The sequence below is a fragment of the Bombina bombina genome, chromosome 6, assembly GCF_027579735.1.
Source record: "Bombina bombina isolate aBomBom1 chromosome 6, aBomBom1.pri, whole genome shotgun sequence".
Lineage (NCBI taxonomy): Eukaryota > Metazoa > Chordata > Amphibia > Anura > Bombinatoridae > Bombina > Bombina bombina.
This window is the reverse complement of record NC_069504.1, coordinates 734,877,402-734,895,994: the sequence shown is the minus strand read 5'-3', so window position 1 is coordinate 734,895,994 and position 18,593 is coordinate 734,877,402. Positions and strand designations below refer to the sequence as shown.

The 18,593-nt window shown below is 40.9% G+C and overlaps 1 protein-coding gene across 1 annotated transcript in view; it reads right to left on the bottom strand.

The window, feature by feature from the left end:
* Window positions 1–1,436: 1,436 nt before the first annotated feature.
* Window positions 1,437–18,593, bottom strand: part of BMP1 (bone morphogenetic protein 1) — a 340,767-nt gene continuing 323,610 nt past the window's right edge. Inside the window, exons 19-20 of the mRNA XM_053717959.1 lie at window positions 4,330–4,580; window positions 1,437–3,717 (exon numbers count right to left, since the gene is read on the bottom strand). Of these exons, the coding sequence (XP_053573934.1) occupies window positions 3,583–3,717; window positions 4,330–4,580 (386 nt within the window). The 3' untranslated portion in view covers window positions 1,437–3,582. The remainder of the gene's footprint in view (window positions 3,718–4,329; window positions 4,581–18,593) is intronic.

Here is an 18,593-nt window from a genome sequence, read left to right as displayed (position 1 = left end):
TCAGGTGTGCCAACCCACCGTGAAATATGAATATTTCACATTCCAATGTTCTTCACATAGAAGAATATGTTCTATTATCTCATATCTTTGAGCACTTATAACTTTTTATGGCAAGTTTAAAAAAAAAACATTCTATTAGTGTTATTATGAATTAAGTCCCCCCCCCCACACTTTTTAGTCGAGCGTAACAGTTAAAGGGAGATGAAACACAAACAAAATTATTTCATGATTTAAATAGAACATACAATTTTAAACAACTTTCTATTTTACTTCTATAATCTAATTTGTTTTATTCTCTTAATATTATTTGATGAAGGAGCAGCAATGCACTACTGGTTTCTAACTGAACACATGGGTGAGCCAATCGGTATATATATGCAGCCGCCAATCAGCAGCTAGAACCTAGGTTCTCTGCTGCTCCTGAGCTTGCCAAGATAAACATTTCAACAAAGTATAACAAGAGAAGGAAGCAAATTATATAATAGAAGTAAATTGGAAAGTAGTTGAAAATGGTATTCTCTATCTGAATCATACAAGAAAAAATGTGGGTTTCATGTTCCGTTAACCAGAGCTCTGAAATTATATTATCCTGACGTTAAATTCAATTGTGCTCAAGTGAACAGGTTTGCTATCAACTCGTAATACATATACCCCTTTTTGCTTGTGTGCAACAGTTAGCGCACCACTGTTAATCTAGCCCCTAATGTACGGAATGGTGCTGACATACAGGCAACAGGCCAGGGGTCTGATGAGGGTGTGTGGCTTACAGAAAGTCAGAAGGGCTGCAGGACCAGTTCCTGGATCTGATGTGGGTAAGAGGCAGACAAAAGGGCTTAGTTGCTAAGGGAATCATCCAATATTCATTTTTATTTGATTTTTCTATATAAAGGATCAAATCTAATAAAAAAAAATAGGTTGACAAGCTTGTTCCTTCTATAGTATTGACTTGGCACACTGTGCATAAAAAAAGTCCGTCAGTACCTGATTTTTTTTTTTTTAAAGGGACATACCAGTTATTTAGCCCCAGAATAACATTAAAAAAAAGCCTTCTGTATAATGCGCATCATGTATATAATTACAACACATTTATAGGGAATGTGTGCTTTGTATTATATAGATTACCAATTTACTAAACAAAATCATTTATAGGTTTATTATTGTCTAGAGTTATGTGCAATTAGGATGATGTAAAAAAATGTGTTTCTAGGAGCTATTTTTTGTTGTTATTGTTATTTTTGCTACATGTATACAATCTGTCTCTAAATTTAGTGTGGGTTCTTCAGTCCTCATTTCCAAAGATTTTTTTTGTAATATAAAAATTATACTCTAGAATTGAAAAAAAAAAAAAAAATAATAAAAAAACAACAACCCTGGTATATGTTTCTTTGATGGGTCAATCTTCCTTAGTTTATGTCAGAAACAGTTAAATAAATTCCTTCAAGCAGCATAAAATTATTTATTTAAAGACTGAGCCTTTTACATGCCCACAAATTAAGTCTTTGAACATACGTTTAGCGCGTATGCATGACCTATTTGCTCAGTATTTGTCAAAATCAGTGCTCAAGGTGCCAATCTTGAACAGAAGTGATGCATTTTTTTATTTATTTAAATTCACACTGATACAGAACACAAAATGCGTATTTGCATTCATCCATTTTTTAGGAGCTGGATTTATTCTTGTGAAAGTGCCACACCCTAAGATCTGGATTTGCCCACATCTTAGTGCGTTGCACTTTCACAAGAACAAATTCGGCTTTGAAAATTGTTAAATGTGACGCGTCCACCATCTTCAGCATTCAAATCTGATTGCACATCCCTACTTGAGACTAGATAGCTCAGTTTTAACTTACATTATATTGTGTCATTTACACATATATTAATTCCGCAGCAGACTCGCAACAGATCTATCTACAAGTGTCTAAAAATAAATGACTTGTTTCTTAAGAGCCACAGGAAGAGAATCTGCTAGGAGGAAGAATATACATGATTTTACTTTTTATATTTGACATATGTAGGAGTGGAAAACATCACTAGGGTTTACTAGTTAGGGAAAAAGTCCATTCAATTCTTACTAGTGTGTTATTAGTGGAAATTTCCAGTCATAGATATATATGTATTGCATTTTACTACTTTAGGACAGTTTTTAGCAACAACAAGCTACAAGAAAATGTGTCCCGCATAAATCAGATCAAAGATTCCATTCAGCATAGCTCAGACTGTAATCACGTCACAGACCCAAACAAAAGATTTACTTTGGCTTGTTGTTCCAGTTCTGTATTTATAACAGTTATTCTTGTTAATCGAATTAATAAATGTGTATGACTTAGCGCATCCATAATTATTGATTATAATCCTATCCCTTTCCCGTCTACCCAACTGAAGGCTACGTAACGGTGAGGAAGCACTCAGACTTGCTGAGCTGTCATAGGCTTTCATCAATGCCCTTAAATTGAGCCCTTGTAGCTCAAAATGAACCCAACAACACCTGGACAATCAAAATTCACAGTAGTGGCCATATTTAATGAGTCCATATCTTACACTAACAATCATTCTGGAGACTTTCACTAAAAAAGTGTGTGTACAAAAGAAGATGAAGGGTGTGAATAAAATCCTGATACCTTTAAGGGCAATACAAACAGGACAATGCAGTGAAAAAATAAAATAAGAAAATAAGTGGTCAGACGCATATGCCACGTTAGGTACAGGCACAAAGCAGAGTTATGTGTAGAGAAAACAAGGCTGAAAACTCTCTCTGTTGTAAACAAATTTAAACTATAATGGAGGGATTTGGGTCTACAATTAGATTGGTCACTTTTAAAATATTCTTAAAAAACCTTGGGCCTTTTTATTGGTTAAATCAATATTTGTGTATCTAGGGTGAAGGGTCACAAGACATATAAAAGGTTAAAGGCAATCATCGAATAATGATTTGCTGTATGTAAAATATAGCCTTTGAGAAAAAAAAATTGCCATTAGAGGGAGAAAAAAAAAAAAAAAAAAAGATTTAAAGTAAAACTGTATTGTATACTAGCCAACACTTGGCACAGAACCTGTATAAGCAGCATGCAAGTGCTTGTATCATAAAAATGTGTATAAATACACAAGACTGTTAAGCAGGAATGTATTATGCACATGGTTTATGTGTAAAGCTGTGTGTATGTAGTGAGCAGGCTTTATTTTTTTATTCAGAATAGAGGTTTGTGTACGTATGTATTAGTCAGCATGGTCTTTTTAATGTGTAGCTACATGCTAATACAGATGGTCAATGGGCGAGGTAGAGAGTGTGTGTGTGTATCTGGCATTGTCTGTATCTGTGCATAACTAGGGCAAAGCTTCTGTGCGAAGATTTTTGTTGGCCAGTATACTTTTTTTATATTGCATGTTTTAAGCAGTGAATATTTTTGCATCTGTCTCTGCAAGTCTGCACCCATTTACATCCCTGAGTCGCTTGTGTGTCCCTTGTCCTATTTGGTGAGGGGTCAAGATATCGCCCTCACAAATTGAATTTTATGGTCTTGCAGGTAAGGAGTCCCTGCAAACAGACATTGTCCTGGTGCAAGAGGCATCTTTTTTTAAGGATCATCACTTTCGAGCATGTAGAGTGTCCTGAAATTTAGTGCTGGTGTATCGCACGTGAAATCCTTTCTTATTAATTGTATCATCAGAATGGAATTTTATGGTCAAGGAATCTCCGGCAGAATACACCTCCTCAGGGGGCTGTAGGCAAGATGAGAGAGACAGATAAGATACTAGATATGAGGAAATAGAACACCAAAGAACAAAAATTATATATTTTTTTAACAAAATTTGTCAAGCCCTATCCAATACTAATTAAAAAATAATACATTTTTATTGTAAAATAAAAATAAAAAATCAGTTTATAAAAAATGGTGAATATACTAGTTAAAGGGACAGTCTACACCAGAATTTTTATTGTTTAAAAAGAGAATCCCTTTATTACCCATTATTAGTCAGTCAGAGCTAGCTCCCTGGAACTCCATGTGTGTGAGCACAGTGTTATCTATATGATACACATGAACTAACACCCTCTAGTGGTGAAAAACTGTAAAAATGCCCTGAGAGAAGAGGCAGCCTTCAAGGCTTAGAAATTAGCATATGAACCTCCTAGGTTTAGCTTTCAACCAAGAATACAAAGAGAACAAAGCAAAATTGGTGATAAAAGTAAATTGGAAAATTATTTAAAATTACATTCACTATCTGAATCATGAAAGTTTATTTTGGACTAGACTGTCCCTTTAAGAATGAATGCCTGGCCACAGGTATACGATTTTCCAGTGACATGCAGAGTGTTAAGTGCCATGTACTTACCCCTGACCCGCAGTATCTCCCTAGCCGGGGGGCTGTCTCATCTGGTCCATCATACAGTTCCATGTAATCATATCCACACTCTGGTTCTTCCTCAAGCTCAAAACTCTGGAAAACCAGCTCCACACCATACCCTGCCTCAGATACCACATGCCAAATACATTCTGCAGCTGAAGGGTGTGTGTCATCTCCGAATTTTGCATGAGAGTACAAGTCCTGAGTGCGGACTATAGCTTGCAGGGTCCCTCCACACACTGCAAAAAAAAAACAAAATAGCCACTCAGCATCAGGTCATGAAAACCAGAAGTGGGATTCTCACCACCATTTTTTAAAATCTAGAAATTAACCATTCTGTGTCTGATGGTGACAAAATGATGTTCAAAACAGTATAGAATTGATCAATGTCATGGATATTTCATGATTTAGATGCTAAAGTGTTAATTTTCTTTAGCCTGTGTGCCAAAAACATGTTTTTTTCAGAAGAAAACAGAATTTATGCTTACCTGATAAATTACTTTCTCCAACGGTGTGTCCGGTCCACGGCGTCATCCTTACTTGTGGGATATTCTCCTCCCCAACAGGAAATGGCAAAGAGTCCCAGCAAAGCTGGTCACATGATCCCTCCTAGGCTCCGCCCACCCCAGTCATTCGACCGACGGACAGGAGGAAATATATATAGGAGAAACCATATGATACCGTGGTGACTGTAGTTAGAGAAAATAATTCATCAGACCTGATTAAAAAACCAGGGCGGGCCGTGGACCGGACACACCGTTGGAGAAAGTAATTTATCAGGTAAGCATAAATTCTGTTTTCTCCAACATTGGTGTGTCCGGTCCACGGCGTCATCCTTACTTGTGGGAACCAATACCAAAGCTTTAGGACACGGATGAAGGGAGGGAGCAAATCAGGTCACCTAAATGGAAGGCACCACGGCTTGCAAAACCTTTCTCCCAAAAATAGCCTCCGAAGAAGCAAAAGTATCAAATTTGTAAAATTTGGCAAAAGTGTGCAGTGAAGACCAAGTCGCTGCCTTACATATCTGGTCAACAGAAGCCTCGTTCTTGAAGGCCCATGTGGAAGCCACAGCCCTAGTGGAGTGAGCTGTGATTCTTTCAGGAGGCTGCCGTCCGGCAGTCTCATAAGCCAATCGGATAATGCTTTTAAGCCAAAAGGAAAGAGGTAGAAGTCGCTTTTTGACCTCTCCTTTTACCAGAATAAACAACAAACAAGGAAGATGTTTGTCTGAAATCTTTAGTAGCCTCTAAATAGAATTTTAGAGCACGGACTACGTCCAAATTGTGTAACAAACGTTCCTTCTTTGAAACTGGATTCGGACACAAAGAAGGTACAACTATCTCCTGGTTAATATTTTTGTTGGAAACAACTTTCGGAAGAAAACCAGGCTTAGTACGCAAAACCACCTTATCTGCATGGAACACCAGATAGGGCGGAGAACACTGCAGAGCAGATAACTCTGAAACTCTTCTAGCAGAAGAAATTGCAACCAAAAACAAAACTTTCCAAGATAATAACTTAATATCTGCGGAATGTAAGGGTTCAAACGGAACCCCTTGAAGAACTGAAAGAACTAGATTTAGACTCCAGGGAGGAGTCAAAGGTCTGTAAACAGGCTTGATCCTAACCAGAGCCTGAACAAATGCTTGAACATCTGGCACAGCTGCCAGTCTTTTGTAAAACAGATAAAGCAGAGATCTGTCCCTTCAGAGAACTTGCAGATAATCCTTTCTCCAAACCTTCTTGTAGAAAGGATAGAATCTTAGGAATTTTTATCTTGTTCCATGGGAATCCTTTAGATTCACACCAACAGATATATTTTTTCCATATTTTATGGTAAATTTTTCTAGTTACAGGCTTTCTAGCCTGAATCAGAGTATCTATTACAGAATCTGAAAACCCACGCTTTGATAAAATCAAGCGTTCAATCTCCAAGCCGTCAGTTGGAGGGAAACCAGATTCGGATGTTCGAATGGACCCTGAACAAGAAGGTCCTGTCTCAAAGGTAGCTTCCATGGTGGAGCCGATGACATATTCACCAGGTCTGCATACCAAGTCCTGCGTGGCCACGCAGGAGCTATCAAGATCACCGAGGCCCTCTCCTGATTGATCCTGGCTACCAGCCTGGGGATGAGAGGAAACGGTGGGAATACATAAGCTAGGTTGAAGGTCCAAGGTGCTACTAGTGCATCTACTAGGGTCGCCTTGGGATCCCTGGATCTGGACCCGTAGCAAGGAACCTTGAAGTTCTGACGAGACGCCATCAGATCCATGTCTGGAATGCCCCATAATTGAGTTATTTGGGCAAAGATTTCCGGATGGAGTTCCCACTCCCCAGGATGGAATGTCTGACTCCTGGGATGTGGATCGCAGACAAGTGGCAGGAGTGATCCTCCGCCCATTGAATTATCTTGGTCACTTCTTTCATCGCCAGGGAAGTCCTTGTTCCCCCCTGATGATTGATATATGCAACGGTCGTCATGTTGTCTGACTGAAACCTTATGAATTTGGCCTTTGCTAGTTGAGGCCAAGCTCTGAGAGCATTGAATATCGCTCTCAGTTCCAGAATGTTTATCGGGAGAAGAGACTCTTCCCGAGACCATAGACCCTGAGCTTTCAGGGATTCCCAGACCGCGCCCCAGCCCACTAGGCTGGCGTCGGTCGTGACAATGACCCACTCTGGTCTGCGGAAGCTCATTCCCTGTGACAGATTGTCCAGGGTCAGCCACCAACGGAGTGAATCTCTGGTCTTTTGATCTACTTGAATCGTCGGAGACAAGTCTGTATAATCCCCATTCCACTGTCTGAGCATGCACAGTTGTAATGGTCTTAGATGAATTCGTGCAAAAGGAACTATGTCCATTGTTGCAACCATCAATCCTATTACTTCCATGCACTGCGCTATGGAAGGACGAGGAACAGAATGAAGTACTTGACAAGAGCTTAGAAGTTTTGATTTTCTGACCTCTGTCAGAAAAATCCTCATTTCTAAGGAATCTATTATTGTTCCCAAGAAGGGAACTCTTGTTGACGGGGACAGAGAACTTTTTTCTTTGTTCACCTTCCATCCGTGAGATCTGAGAAAGGCTAGGACGATGTCCGTATGAGCCTTTGCTTTTGACAGGGATGACGCTTGAATCAGGATGTCGTCCAAGTAAGGTACTACTGCAATGCCCCTTGGTCTTAGAACCGCTAGAAGGGACCCTAGTACCTTTGTGAAAATCCTTGGAGCAGTGGCTAATCCAAATGGAAGTGCCACAAACTGGTAATGCTTGTCCAGAAAAGCGAACCTTAGGAACTGATGATGTTCCTTGTGGATAGGAATATGTAGGTACGCATCCTTTAAATCCACGGTAGACATAAATTGATTTTCCTGGATAGTAGGTAGGATCGTTCGAATAGTTTCCATTTTGAACGATGGTACCCTGAGAAATTTGTTTAGGATCTTTAGATCCAAAATTGGTCTGAATGTTCCCTCTTTTTTGGGAACTATGAACAGATTGGAATAAAATCCCATTCCTTGTTCTCTTATTGGAACTGGATGTATCACTCCCATCTTTAACAGGTCTTCTACAGAATGCCTGTCTCTTTATTTGGTTTGAAGATAATTGAGACCTGTGGAACCTTCCCCTTGGGGGTAGTTCCTTGAATTCCAGGAGATAACCTTGAGAAACTATTTCTAGCGCCCAAGGATCCTGAACATCTCTTGCCCAAGCCTGAGCAAAGAGAGAAAGTCTGCCCCCCACTAGATCCGGTCCCGGATCGGGGGCTATCCCTTCATGCTGTTTTGGTAGCAGTGGTAGGCTTCTTGGCCTGCTTACCCTTGTTCCAGCCTTGCATTGGTTTCCAGGCTGGTTTGGGTTGTGAAGTATTACCCTCTTGCTTAGAGGATACAGAATTAGAGACTGGTCCGTTTCTGCGAAAGGGACGAAAATTAGGCTTATTATTAGCCTTAAAAGACCTATCCTGTGGGAGGGAGTGGCCCTTTCCCCCAGTGATGTCTGAAATAATCTCTTTCAAATCAGGTCCAAATAATGTTTTACCTTTGAAAGGAATGTTAAGCAATTTTGTCTTGGAAGACACATCCGCTGACCAAGACTTTAGCCAAAGCACTCTGCGCGCCACGACAGCAAACCCTGAATTTTTCGCCGCTAATCTAGCTAATTGCAAAGCGGCATCTAAAACAAAAGAGTTAGCCAATTTAAGTGCTTGAACTCTGTCCATAACCTCCTCATACGAAGATTCTTTACTGAGCGATTTTTCTAGTTCCTCGAACCAGAAACACGCTGCCGTAGTGACAGGAACAATGCATGAAATTGGTTGTAGAAGGTAACCTTGCTGTACAAAAATCTTTTTAAGCAAACCCTCTAATTTCTTATCCATAGGATCTTTGAAAACACAACTATCTTCGATAGGAATAGTAGTGCGTTTGTTTAGAGTAGAAACCGCCCCCTCGACCTTGGGGACTGTCTGCCATAAGTCCTTTCTGGGGTCGACTATAGGAAATAATTTCTTAAATATAGGGGGGGGGGGGGAACAAAAGGTATGCCGGGCCTTTCCCACTCTTTATTTACTATGTCCGCCACCCGCTTGGGTATAGGAAAAGCGTCGGGGGGCACCGGGACCTCTAGGAACTTGTCCATCTTACATAATTTCTCTGGAATGACCAAATTGTCACAATCATCCAGAGTAGATAACACCTCCTTAAGCAGTGCGCGGAGATGTTCTAATTTAAATTTAAATGTCACAACATCAGGTTCAGCTTGATGAGAAATTTTTCCTGAATCTGAAATTTCTCCTTCAGACAAAACCTCCCTCATGGCCCCTTGAGATTGGTGTGAGGGTATGTCAGAACAGTTATCATCAGCGTCCTCTTGCTCTTCAGTGTTTAAAACAGAGCAATCGCGCTTTCTCTGATAAGTAGGCATTTTGGATAAAAGATTTGCTATGGAGTTATCCATTACAGCCGTTAATTGTTGCATGGTAATAAGTATTGGCGCACTAGATGTACTAGGGGCCTCCTGTGTGGGCATAACTGGTGTAGACACAGTAGGGGATGATGTAGTATCATGTTTACTCCCCTCATTTGAGGAATCATCTTGGGCAATATCATTATCTGTTGCATTACTGTCCTTACTTTGTTTGGACACTATGGCACAATTATCACATAAATTTAAATGGGGAGACACATTGGCTTTCATACATATAGAACATAGCTTATCTGATGGTACAGACATGTTAAACAGGCTTAAACTTGTCAACAAAGCACAAAAAACGTTTTAAAATAAAACCGTTACTGTCACTTTAAATTTCAAACTGAAAACACTTTATTACTGAATATGTGAAAAAGTATGAAGGAATTGTTCAAAATTCACCAAAATTTCACCACAGTGTCTTAAAGCATTAAAAGTATTGCACACCAAATTTCAGAGCTTTAACCCTTAAATTAACGGAACCGGAGCCGTTTTTACATTTAACCCCTATACAGTCCCAGAATGAGGCTCTGTCTATAACTAGAAAGGCCCCCATCTGAAAAAGGTGTCCAACACAGTGCCTGCCGTTTTTCTAAACATTCCCCAAGATTATATTACCAATAATTAGTTAAAATCTGCATAATATGCCTAGTAAAGCAATTGTTTTAGCCCAGAAAAATGTCTACCAGTTTTTAAGCCCTTTTTGAAGCCCTTTATTCTTTTATGTTTAACTAAGAAAATGGCTTACCGGTCCCCATGAGGGGAAATGACAGCCTTCCAGCATTACATGGTCTTGTTAGAAATATGGCTAGTCATACCTTAAGCAGAAAAGACTGCTAACTGTTTCCCCCAACTGAAGTTACTTCATCTCAACAGTCCTGTGTGGAAACAGCAATCGATTTTAGGTACTGTCTGCTAAAATCATCTTCCTCTTACAAACAGAAATCTTCATCCTTTTCTGTTTCAGAGTAAATAGTACATACCAGCACTATTTTAAAATAACAAACACTTGATAGAAGAATAAAACTACATTTAAACACCAAAAAACTCTTAACCATCTCCGTGGAGATGTTGCCTGTGCAACGGCAAAGAGAATGACTGGGGTGGGCGGAGCCTAGGAGGGATCATGTGACCAGCTTTGCTGGGACTCTGCCATTTCCTGTTGGGGAGGAGAATATCCCACAAGTAAGGATGACGCCGTGGACCGGACACACCAATGTTGGAGAAATGTGTTGCTGTATTTTTTCTTAGATAAGCCAGAACCCCTAATAAATAGTTTCTAAGTTCCACTTGACCAAATGTTATTGCATATCTATTGATGCATCAAGTAAGTAAAAATGTCAGCACAAGAGACAAAAACCAGTGCCCTCTACCCAGAGCTAGATATGGTTGATTAGAGGACACTAGTACAAATGGAGACATGCTTTTAACCATATTATGACACTAGATGATGAAAATATGACAACCATGTCATATTTGGTACCAAACTAATTCTCATGATGTCACTGGGAAATTGCTTATATAGGTGTATGTGCTGAATATGTAAAACAGAAGTTATAAGGTGTTCTATAATTTCAAGGATTCAGAGCTTTATGAAGTAAAAAGAGAGGGGTTTCCTAGACCCTCTGGAATCACTCAAACCTAGATACACATGTAGATCTGTCTAAGTATAAACTGGTTAAAAACCAGAGAACTAGCAACCCTGGATCTCAGAAGAGCATTTGTATCTTGTGCATGAGGTGCCACTGCAATGACTTCCAGATTGTGAAAACAACACGACAAGTGAATTTTGACATTATGAGAATTATGAAAAGCAATGCAAGTCCATAAAAATCATGTTCAGTCAATATTTCAATTACTATTTTAGATCCTTGAAGGGACAAGGATGTAAAATCCTTGAGCATGCAATTTAAAAAAGAAAAAAAAAAACCTATCAAATGTACTTCTTTTTATATGCACACTTTTTAAGGCACCAACTCCTCCTGGGCTTGTGCAAGTGTTCACAGTATATATGTATATGCATTTTGTGATTGGCTGGTGGATGTCACATGATACCGGAGACAGGGCAAATAGAAATGTGAAATTTCAGTGCATTGTCTTTTTATTATGGATTTGTTGATTGTACAAATCTATTGTATGTAAAAAATCTATGCTATATGTATATTGATTCCAAGTCACACAGCCCTTGATAGGTCAACTGGCCTATGTATGTTTTTAATTTAGCAGGGGTTAGCAGGGGTTTAACACAACATAAATTAGGGGTAAATCTGTTAATACAAAAAAATGATCTGCTTTATTTTATTGGACCAGTTTTCATTTCTATTTAAACTCAACATACACAATCTTGGCTTTATTAAAGGGATGTTAAACAGTCTGTTTAATTATTGTAATAAAAAAGCACTAAGCAGTGGGTTATACTTAAAGGTACAGTCTACCCCAGAATTTTAATTGTTTAAAAAGATATATAATTCATTTTCCCCAGTTCTGCATAACCAACAGGGTTATATACTTTTTACCTCTGGGATTACCTTGTATCTAAGCCTTTACAGCAGGGGTCTCAAACTCAACTCACCAACTCATCTTCTCCCATGGTGGCCGCTTACAAAATTTCAACTCCACAGGAGTGAGTATACAGTTATCTATATGGTACATATAAACTAGCCCTGTCTAGCGGTAAAAAACTGTCAAATGCATTCAGATAAAAGTTGGCCTTCAAATGCTTAGAAATAAGCATATGACACCCTTACAAAAGTAGACACAGATCAGATAACTATTCACGAAAAGATACTGGCCACAGTGGCCAGGTGGAAGGGCACCCCATTATAAAAATTTCTCAGTAGTGTATTACATGAATTCCATTCTGGACTGGGAATCCATTTCCCCTTTTCTTTTCTCTTGCAAGGTGTATCCAGTCCACGGATTCATCCTTTACTTGTGGGATATTCTCCTTCCCTACAGGAAGTGGCAAAGAGAGCACACAGCAGAGCTGTCCATATAGCTCCCCCTCTAGCTCCACCCCCCAGTCATTCTCTTTGTCGGCTCTAAGCACTAGGGTCTCTCTTTATGGGAGGGTAAAGTGAATGTGGTGTTAGAATTGTAGTTTTTCTTATCTTCAATCAAAAGTTTGTTATTTTAAATGGTACCGGTTTGTACTATTTACTCTCTAGCAGAAAAGTGATGAAGATTTCTACTGAGAGGAAAATGATTTTAGCATGTTGTAACTAAAATCCACTGCTGTTCCCACACAGGACTGAGGAGTACCAGAAAACTTCAGTTGGGGGGAACAGTTTGCAGGGTGAACTGCAATAAGGTATGTTCAGTCATTTATTTCTAGACAAGACTGAGATAATGCTAGAAGGGACTGACAATATCCCCATGAGGGGAGGGTAAGCTATGTTCACAGACTTAGTAAGGAACTGAATGCTTACATAATAGGGCTAATTATGCTGGTTGACACTTATTCAGGGCAATCGATTGTTTATCTAAGGAAAATATCGTTTGCAAGACACTTTGAAAGCCCTTTTGGGTTCTTTCTGGGGTTATTACCCACATGGCTATTTTTTATTCACTTAGAAGTGGTTTCTTAGGCCTCACAGCTCCGGAATAGAGTGGGAGGAGCCTAATTTCGCGCCTCAGATGCGCAGTTAGAATTGCAGAGAAGTTCATGCTGCTTCACATGGAGGGTCCTGCTGCTGTTTGAGGGCCTTATAGAAGCTATATTCCCCCAAATCTGATCCCTAAGGGCAGGTAGGGCCACAGCAAGGCTGTGGCAAGGTGCTGTACTAATTTTAACCGGGTGTTGGCTTTAGGCTGCTCCGGTTTGGGCATTAAGGGTTTAATCGCTTTGCAACTTGTGGTGCAATCTTATTAAGGCTTTAGGTACATACTGTGAAAATTTCAATTTCAAGAGGATTGCATTTTTCACTGTTTTGTAAAATTGTGTGCTCTTTTTATTTCTTAAAGGCACAGTAACGTTTTTTTCAAATTGTGTTTTTTATTTGATTAAAGTGATTTCCAAGCCTGCTTGTGTATACTACTAGTCTGTTAAACATGTCTGACACTAAGGAAAATCCTTGTTCAATGTGTTTAGAAGCCATGGTGGAACCCCCTCTCAGAATGTGTCCCACTTGTACTGATATGTCTATACACTTTAAAGATCATATTGTTGCACTTAAGAATGTGGCCCAAGATGATTCTCAGACTGAAGGTAACGAGGGTAGCCCGTCTGCCTCTCCCCAAGTGTCACAACCAGTTACGCCCGCGCAAACGAAGCCTAGTACCTCTAGTGAATCTAACCCTTTTACATTACAAGACTTAGCGGCAGTCATGGATAATTCTCTTACAGCCTTCTTATCTAAACTGCCCGTGTTACCTGCAAAGCGTGATAGCTCCGATTTAAGAACAGATTATGAGCATTCTGACGCTTTGGTAGCCGTATCAGATATACCCAAACAACGCTCTGAAGTGGGAGCGAGGGATTTGATGTCTGAGGGAGAAGTCTCTGATTCAGGAAGGGTTCCTCCTCAGACAGATTCAGATACATTGGCTTTTAAATTTAAACTAGAACACCTCCGCGTTTTGCTTAGGGAGGTATTAGCTACTCTGGATGACTGCGACCCTTTGGTGATCCCAGAGAAATTGTGTAAAATGGACAAGTACCTAGAGGTCCCTGTTTAAACGGATACGTTTCCGGTCCCTAAGAGGATTGCGGATATTGTTACTAGGGAGTGGGATAGACCAGGTGTTCCCTTTGCTCCCACTCCTGTTTTTAAGAAAATGTTCCCCATACCTGACCCTGTACGGGACTCGTGGCAGACGGTCCCTAAGGTGGAGGGGGCTGTTTCTTCACTTGCTAAACACACAACCATAGCAATTGAAGACAGTTGTGCTTTTAAAGACCTTATGGATAAGAAGAGTTAGAGGGTTTACTTAAGAAAATTTTTCTTCAACAAGGTTTTCTTCTCCAGCCTTTTGCCTGCATTATTCCTGTAACTACTGCAGCCGCTTTCTGGTTTGAGGCGCTGGAAGACTCGCTCCAGACGGAGACTTCATATGAGGAAATTATGGATAGAATTAAGGCTCTAAAGCTAGCTAATTCTTTTATCACTGACGCCGCTTTCCAAATAGCTAAGTTAGCGGCGAAAAATTCAGGTTTTGCCATTTTGGCGCGCAGGGCGCTATGGCTAAAGTCCTGGTCGGACGATGTGTCGTCTAAATCCAAGCTTTTGAACATCCCTTTCAAAGGAAAGACCCTCTTTGGGCCTGAATTGAAAGAGATTATTTCAGAAATCACCGGGGGAAAAGGCCATGCTCTCCCTCAGGACAAGTCCTTTAAAACAAAGAACAAAGCTAATTTTCGTTCCTTTCGTAATTTCAGGAACGGCCCCGCTTCATCCTCCGGCTGCAAAGCAAGAGGGTAATGCTTCACAGCCCAAGGCAACCTGGAAACCTTACCAGGGCTGGAATAAGGGTAAACAGGCCAAAAAGCCTGCAGCTGCCAACAAGAAAGCATGAAGGGGTAGCCCCAGATCCGGGACCAGATCTAGTAGGGGGCAGACTCTCTCTCTTCGCTCAGGCCTGGGCAAGAGATGTACACGATCCTTTGGCATTAGAGATTATAGCCCAGGGATACCTTCTAGAATTCAAGGGTTCTCCTCCAAAGGGGAGGCTCCACATTTCTCGTCTGTCTACAGACCAGACAAAGAAAGAAGCGTTTTTATGCTGTGTAGAAGATCTACATACAATGGGAGTGATCCACCCAGTTCCAATCATGAAACAAGGGCTGGGTTTTTACTCAAACCTGTTTGTGGTTCCCAAAAGAGGGAACTTTCAGACCCATCCTGGATCTAAAAATTCTAAACAGATTCCTAAGAGTCCCATCATTCAAAATGGAGACCATTCGGACAATCTTACCAATGATCCAGGAAGGTCAATATATGACTACCGTGGATCTAAAGGATGCATACCTACACATTCCTATCCACAAAGATCATCACCAGTTTCTCAGGTTCGCCTTTCTGGACAAGCATTACCAGTTTGTGGCTCTTCCTTTCGGCTTAGCCACTGCTCCCAGAATTTTCACAAAGGTGCTAGGGTCCCTCCTGGCGGTTCTAAGACCACGGGGCATAGCAGTGGCGCCTTACCTAGACGACATCTTAATTCAGGCGCCGTCCTTCCAAAGAGCCAAGTCTCACACGGAGATTGTATTGGCCTTTCTGAGGTCTCACGGGTGGAAGGTGAACATAAAAAAAGAGTTCCCTTTCCCCTCTCACAAGGGTTCCCTTCCTAGGGACTCTAATAGACTCAGTAGAAATTAAAATATTTCTGACGGAGGTCAGAAAATTTAAACTCTTAACTACTTGCCGAGTTCTTCATTCCATTCCCCGGCCATCTGTGGCTCAGTGCATGGAGACAATCGGATTAATGGTAGCGGCAATGGACATAGTCCCTTTTGCTCGGATACACCTCAGACCACTGCAACTATGCATGCTCAAACAGTGGAATGGGGATTATGCAGATTTGTCTCCTCAAATTCAGTTGGACCAGGAGACCAGAGATTCTCTTCTCTGGTGGTTGTCTCAGGATCACCTGTCTCAAGGAATATGTTTCCGCAGACCAGAGTGGATCATTGTAATGACCGACGCCAGTCTGTTAGGCTGGGGGGCGGTCTGGGACTCCCTGAAAGCTCAGGGCTTATGGTCTCGGGAAGAAAAGCTTCTCCCGATAAACATTCTGGAACTGAGGGCGATATTCAACGCTCTTCAGGCATGGCCTCAACTAGCTGCGGCCAAATTCATCAGATTTTAGTCGGACAACATCAGGACTGTAGCTTACGTCAATCATCAGGGGGGAACAAAGAGTTCCCTAGCGATGACGGAAGTAACCAAAATAATAAAGTGGGCGGAGGATCACTCCTGCCATCTCTCAGCAATTCACATCCCCAGAGTAGACAACTGGGAGGCGGATTTCCTAAGTCGTCAGACTTTTCACCTGGGGGAGTGGGAACTCCACCCGGAGGTGTTTGCCCAGCTGACTCAGCTATGGGGCACTCCAGAATTGGATCTGATGGCGTCCCGTCAGAACACCAAACTTCCTCTCTACGGGTCCAGGTCCCGGGACCCCAAGGCAGTATTAATAGATGCTCTAGCAGCGCCTTGGTCCTTCAATCTGGCTTACGTATTTCCACTGTTTCCCCTTCTCCCTCGTCTGGTCGCCAGAATCAAGCAGGAGAAGGCTTCAGTGATTCTAATAGTGCCTGTGTGGCCACGCAGGACTTGGTATGCAGACCTGGTGGACATGTCATCTGTCCCACCATGGACACTGCCAATGAGGCAGGATCTTCTAATACAGGGTCCGTTCAAGCATCCAAATCTAGTTTCTCTACGTCTGACTGCTTGGAGATTGAACGCTTAATTCTATCAAAGCGTGGTTTCTCTGAGTCAGTTATTGATACTCTGATTCAGGCTAGAAAGCCTGTCACCAGGAAAATCTACCATAAGATATGGCGGAAATATCTGGGTTGGTGTGAATCCAAGGGTTACTCATGGAGTAAGATTAGGATTCCCAGGATATTGTCTTTCCTCCAAGAAGGATTGGAGAAAGGATTGTCAGCTAGTTCCTTAAAGGGACAGATATCTGCTCTGTCTATTCTTTTACACAAGCGTCTGGCAGAGGTACCAGACGTTCAAGAGTTTGCTCAGGCTTTAGTCAGAATCAAGCCTGTCTATAAACCTGTGGCTCCGCCATGGAGTGTAAATCTAGTTCTTTCAGTTCTTCAAGGGGTTCCGTTTGAACCTTTACATTCCATAGACATTAAGTTGTTATCTTGGAAAGTTTTGTTTCTGGTAGCTATCTCTTCTGCTCGAAGAGTTTCAGAATTATCTGCCTTACAGTGTGATTCACCTTACCTGGTGTTCGACGCAGATAAGGTAGTTTTGCGTACCAAGCCTGGTTTTCTTCCTAAAGTTGTTTCTAACAAGAATATTAACCAGGAAATAGTTGTTCCTTCTCTGTGTCCTAATCCTTCTTCGAAGAAGGAACGTCTGTTACACAATCTTGATGTAGTTCGTGCTTTAAAGTTCTATTTACAAGCAACTAAGGATTTCAGACAAACATCCTCCTTGATTGTTATCTATTCTGGTAAGAGGAGAGGTCAGAAAGCGACTGCTACCTCTCTTTCCTTTTGGCTGAAAAGCATCATCCGTTTGGCCTATGAGACTGCTGGCCAGCAGCCTCCTGAAACAATTACTGCTCATTCTACGAGAGCAGTGGCTTCCACATGGGCTTTCAAAAATGAGGCTTCTGTTGAACAGATTTGTAAGGCAGCGACTTGGTCTTCACTGCATACTTTTTCCAAATTTTACAAATTCGATACTTTTGCTTCTTCGGAGGCTATTTTTGGGAGAAAGGTTTTGCAAGCAGTGGTGCCTTCCGTTTAAGGTACCTGTCTTGTTCCCTCCCTTCATCCGTGTCCTAAAGCTTTGGTATTGGTATCCCACAAGTAAAGGATGAATCCGTGGACTGGATACACCTTGCAAGAGAAAACAGAATTTATGCTTACCTGATAAATTACTTTCTCTTGCGGTGTATCCAGTCCACGGCCCGCCCTGGCATTTAAGTCAGGTAAATTTTTTTATTTAAACTACAGTCACCACTGCACCCTATGGTTTCTCCTTTTTCTTCCTAACCTTTGGTCGAATGACTGGGGGGTGGAGCTAGAGGGGGAGCTATATGGACAGCTCTGCTGTGTGCTCTCTTTGCCACTTCCTGTAGGGAAGGAGAATATCCCACAAGTAAAGGATGAATCCGTGGACTGGATACACCGCAAGAGAAAGTAATTTATCAGGTAAGCATAAATTCTGTTTTTTCCCTCCCTCTCTCGTCTCCCCTCTGATATTAAACTACTTCTTGAATCTTTCTCTCAGCTGTGACACACAATCAAAAGTTTACATTTACTAATACTGTATTTGTTAAAAATGTTAAAATGTCAAGCTTTATGAAGAAATGTACTGACTGAGAAAATTCCAGATTTTGCCGTTTGTACCACATTGGGACTTTATCGCTTCACCTTTGCGTTACAAGGCTTAGCTAATATTATAAGATCAGCCATAACATTGTTTTGTATAACATGTCTTCGCCAATGTATTCATGACGTAAAATCTCTCTTATTTCTGTACATCTGAAAATTATGAACAATAAAGCTTGTTTGAAAGAAAGAAAAAATGAAAAAAAAAATGAAATAAGCATATGAGCCTACCTAGGTTTAGCAGGTTTAGC